This window comes from Temnothorax americanus, unplaced genomic scaffold, assembly GCF_048541705.1.
Source record: "Temnothorax americanus isolate GAGA-0224 unplaced genomic scaffold, ASM4854170v1 Scaffold246, whole genome shotgun sequence".
Classification (NCBI taxonomy): domain Eukaryota; kingdom Metazoa; phylum Arthropoda; class Insecta; order Hymenoptera; family Formicidae; genus Temnothorax; species Temnothorax americanus.
This window is the reverse complement of record NW_027509387.1, coordinates 32,255-36,341: the sequence shown is the minus strand read 5'-3', so window position 1 is coordinate 36,341 and position 4,087 is coordinate 32,255. Positions and strand designations below refer to the sequence as shown.

The window sequence follows — 4,087 nt, the reverse complement described above, 5'->3', positions numbered from 1 at the left end:
AATCTGGTTACTGCCTCTGGACCTTCCAATCGAACCCCTGGTTCGGCGATCGAGCTAGTCCGCGTTCGATTATTCTTAAAAGGTCGTTATAATCTGATTGATGATTCAAGCGTTTTTAATCAGTATTCGTGAAGCCGCTATGTTAGACCCACCATATTCTGCAATTTCTAAAAAAGCCAGAGTGCTAATGAAAGTAGCATGTGTATCTACAATTTGAGCCTAAAAATAATTTTTTGGTTGAATTGAATTTTGGACAGATTGGGTGGCTGATTTGAGAGAGAGACTGCCCCATATATATATATATATATATATATATATATATATATGTGTGTATGGGGCACTAAAATAAACACTATTAGTACCTATACATTAAAATATAAAATATGTTTGATTAATTTGGTACGTGTGTACATGGAGGGGGTCACCTTGGATGACCTTGATATTTTAGTATGTTGTCAAGGTCACCCTCTTGAGTGACCTTCAGAAGGTTTCAGCCCGCGTTCGTTCGTGTATTCAAAAGTTATTAACAAAAAAACGGGCACAGTAACAACTGTGCCGCAAACAACAACGTAGAACTACGTCAATTGTCACTATTTCATGTTAAAGTATTCAGCAAAGGAAAGTAGACGTAGGGCTACGTCAACCATTACTATTATTCAGCGAAAGACAGTTTTGCAAAATTTTGTGTAATTTTTTTTAAAAATTATGATCAAAATAGCGTATTTTATGTTAAATGAGTTTTTTCCTTAGACGTTGTCTAATAAGCGAAAAAATTCATTGAAAATTTTTGCAGTCCTCATTTTGCGCAGGCTCTATTTCGGAAACGCTATATTTATTATAGAAACGTTCTTACATGGGCATAGTACTCGTAAAGACCTGCTAAAAAACGAGCCGCCATCAAAAATTAAAAAAGGTCGAGGTTTGATCCCTTGTGAAATGCCTCATATATACATATATTATATATTGTTTGAAATCAACGTATAAAAAGAGAGAGAGAGAGAGAGAGAGAGAGAGAGAGAGAGAGAGAGAGAGAGAGAGAGAGAGATTGTGTTGGTGCAGCTATCTATGGCGTTCATCTTGCGGTAGGTCGAAACGCGCGAATGCTTGTGCGCGCGAAATAGGTCCCAACCGCGTAGTAACCTAGGCGTTCGAGAACGGCCGAGCGCGGGCTTCCCGCGCGCTTGCGTGAGCATGTTAGGAGGGGCGCGCAGCCCGGGCACAGTATATACAGTAGCGCAACTCCTCTGATTTCGTGTTGGCCAAAACGGATTGCGCATGCGCGAAATAAAGCACTATTTCTGTCTCTTTTCTTCTTACTGTCTTTCCTTTTCTAACGGATTTAGAGGCACATTTAAATGCCTAAGGCGTTAAAGTGCTATAGACAGCTATAGAGTGACTTGATAAAAGTCGGAAAAAAATTGTGTAAATTGTGTGATTGTAAAGTGTGTGATTGTGAAGAGATTTGTGAAGTGATTGTGAAGTGATTTGTGTATTGGAAGTATAGAAAGGAAAGTTAACCTGTATAAATTTTATACAGGTTTCCTTTTCTTTGAAAGCACTTTGATCTTAGCTTTGTTTCAGATTTTTTGCTACGAGAAGGAATTAGAAAATGGAAAAAACTATTAAAGGCGTTAAAAAAGAAAGTCATTGGTGTGCAGTGACAGGATGTATGAGCACCATAAATGTGGAAAAACGACACTTCTTCCTTTTTCCAAAAGAACATGATAGGTACAATACTATTTTAATAATTGTTTACATCATTATTTCATTATTTGCGTAGTTTAATTAATTATTCTGACATACACAGGTGGTTGGCATGGGTTCAAGCATGCAGAAGATTGGATTTAATACCAAAAGGCCCCGAGTATGCTCACCGCAATTGTGGATTGTGTCATGTACATTTTGAAGAAAATCAGTATAAAATTGTCAAAAGTCGAGCTCGCCTTCATCCAGATGCTGTACCAACAAGATGTTTAGAGTTTACCAATAATAAGTAAGTTTTCATTTATATTAGTTTTAATTACTCTTTATTTGGAAAAATCTAGTTTTGATACTTAAAAATATTTTTGATAGTAATATAAAATAATTAAAAATATAATATTTTACAGCAGTGTACTACAGCTTCTACAGTATCAACAGATGTAATATCAATGGAAAATGAAAATAATAATATGTAAGCTATTTTTGCATTTATTATAAAAATATTAGAAAAATTAAATTTAAATTAACACATAACTCAAAAAACTGAAGAAGTTTATGTATTTTATTAGTATTACAATGCGCGAATTATACATATATTTAGTTTTTAATATTAATAAGTTTTTAATATTATTAATGCAATTTCTTTTGCGCATTAGCTTAGCATTATCAGTAAAGTTTTCAATAATATATATTCATTATTTGTAAAAATTTATCTACATATATGTTATAAAATAAAATGTAAAAATTTTATCAATATATATTGACCACATACTATTGTATCATTAAAAAATTGAGTTTATATTACTACACACACACACACACACACACACACACACACAAAATGTATAATATATTTAATAAATAATATATTGTAAAATGTGACATATTTTATAAAAATATATAAATGTATACATTTAAACTAAAAAGTGTTATATTAATTTAAAATGTTTACATAATTTCTTTGTGTGTATACTTTTATGCGAGAAAATTATTCTATATATTATATATGTTATATACTTATATTTTACATTTATTCCTGACTTATCATATAATATATATATATATATATATATATTTATTTATTTATATAACATACTGTTATATTATTTTAATTATTAGTATAATATTTCATATATTAATATTTTATATGTCATTATTTTGCATCATTAACGGATTCATCTATTATATATGTAATATTTTTTAATATTTTAATTTCTTTCATTTTTTTACGCGCGCATTGCATGACATTGTACATTGTTAACAATAATTCTGCATAATTTTTATTGAAACTAACAGACACGGTTGTATCTCGCGCCAACTGCGTTAAATTAACCTCAATATGGACTGAACGAGTAGGAAGGAGAGAGATGATGAAGAAAGAAGTGAGACAGAATACTGCTTTATTTCGCGCATGCGCACTCCATTTTGGCCAACACTAACATCAAAGGTGCCGACAGAGAGTTGCGCTACTGTATATACTGTGGCCCGGGCGAGTGAGCATTTGTGTCACAGACATCGTGCGTGATACATCGTGCGTGATACATAGATTCGAGTCGCATAATTGCATCATTTTTTAGCAGTTAAGTCGTAAAGTATTTGAGATCGGCCTATCCGTGTGCAATAAATAAGATAATTGTGAAACATATATGGATCGGAAAAGGACAACAACGATCGTCACCGAGAGGAAGCCAGCGAGATACATCCTGGCGAGCCATGCCGGCACGTGGAAGGTTCGAGGAAGGCAGCCATTTTCTGGAACGTTCGAGAGAACCTTTTCGGCATGAGATAAAACGCCCTTTCAAAGTCCTGGATAAACGAGGTTTTGGCTTGGTATTTTCGATATATACTCGTGTGTGAACTTCTTACGTGATGTTATCATAAAATAAAAGGTAACCTGTTTAAATATACTTTACTGGGAACGTTAGATATTCGTCTACCGTTACGAGAGTGGGAACGTTAGATATTCGTCTACCGTTACGAGAGTGGGAACGTTAGACATTCGTCTACCGTTATGCGAGAAATAATCTATCCTCTCAAGGTTACCCTTTGAGCTGACAATTCGCAGAGATCACGAGAGCAAGCGAAAAGAAGACTTCCTCGTTTTTTGAAAAAAGATTAAAAGTTAATTTCGAGTCTGATTGTAACACTGAGCTCAGTCTAAAGTATATTAAATAATTAATCCTTCGGTTGCAACCATTTTAGTTACAAAGAAAAACCTTTATTTCTTTCTTTCATACGACTGTTTCATTATAATTGATTATGTCATATTCTTTATCGTCTATTACTTTGGTTTGCGGACATTCGTTACACTCACTTGTATTACGTACTAAATGAGAATGCGTTCTTTGCGAAATATATAAATAGTTCCTGGCATTGTAATAAAAAC

General features: G+C 33.3%; 1 protein-coding gene across 2 annotated transcripts; it reads left to right on the top strand.

Moving 5' to 3' along the window:
• The first annotated feature begins 1,185 nt into the window (after positions 1-1,185).
• Positions 1,186-3,153, top strand: LOC143898900 (52 kDa repressor of the inhibitor of the protein kinase-like). 2 transcript variants are annotated; one of them, XM_077408697.1, is made up of 4 exons: positions 1,186-1,728; positions 1,808-1,993; positions 2,109-2,173; positions 2,998-3,153. In XM_077408697.1, the coding sequence occupies exons 1-3, from the start codon at positions 1,610-1,612 to the stop codon at positions 2,143-2,145; spliced, it is 342 nt and encodes a 113-aa protein (XP_077264823.1). In that variant the 5' UTR covers positions 1,186-1,609; the 3' UTR covers positions 2,146-2,173; positions 2,998-3,153. The 2 variants fall into 2 exon arrangements, with proteins under 2 accessions (XP_077264823.1, XP_077264821.1); XM_077408695.1 differs by lacking the exon at positions 2,998-3,153 and having other exon boundaries at positions 1,187-1,728; positions 2,109-2,457.
• The last annotated feature ends 934 nt before the right edge of the window (positions 3,154-4,087 follow it).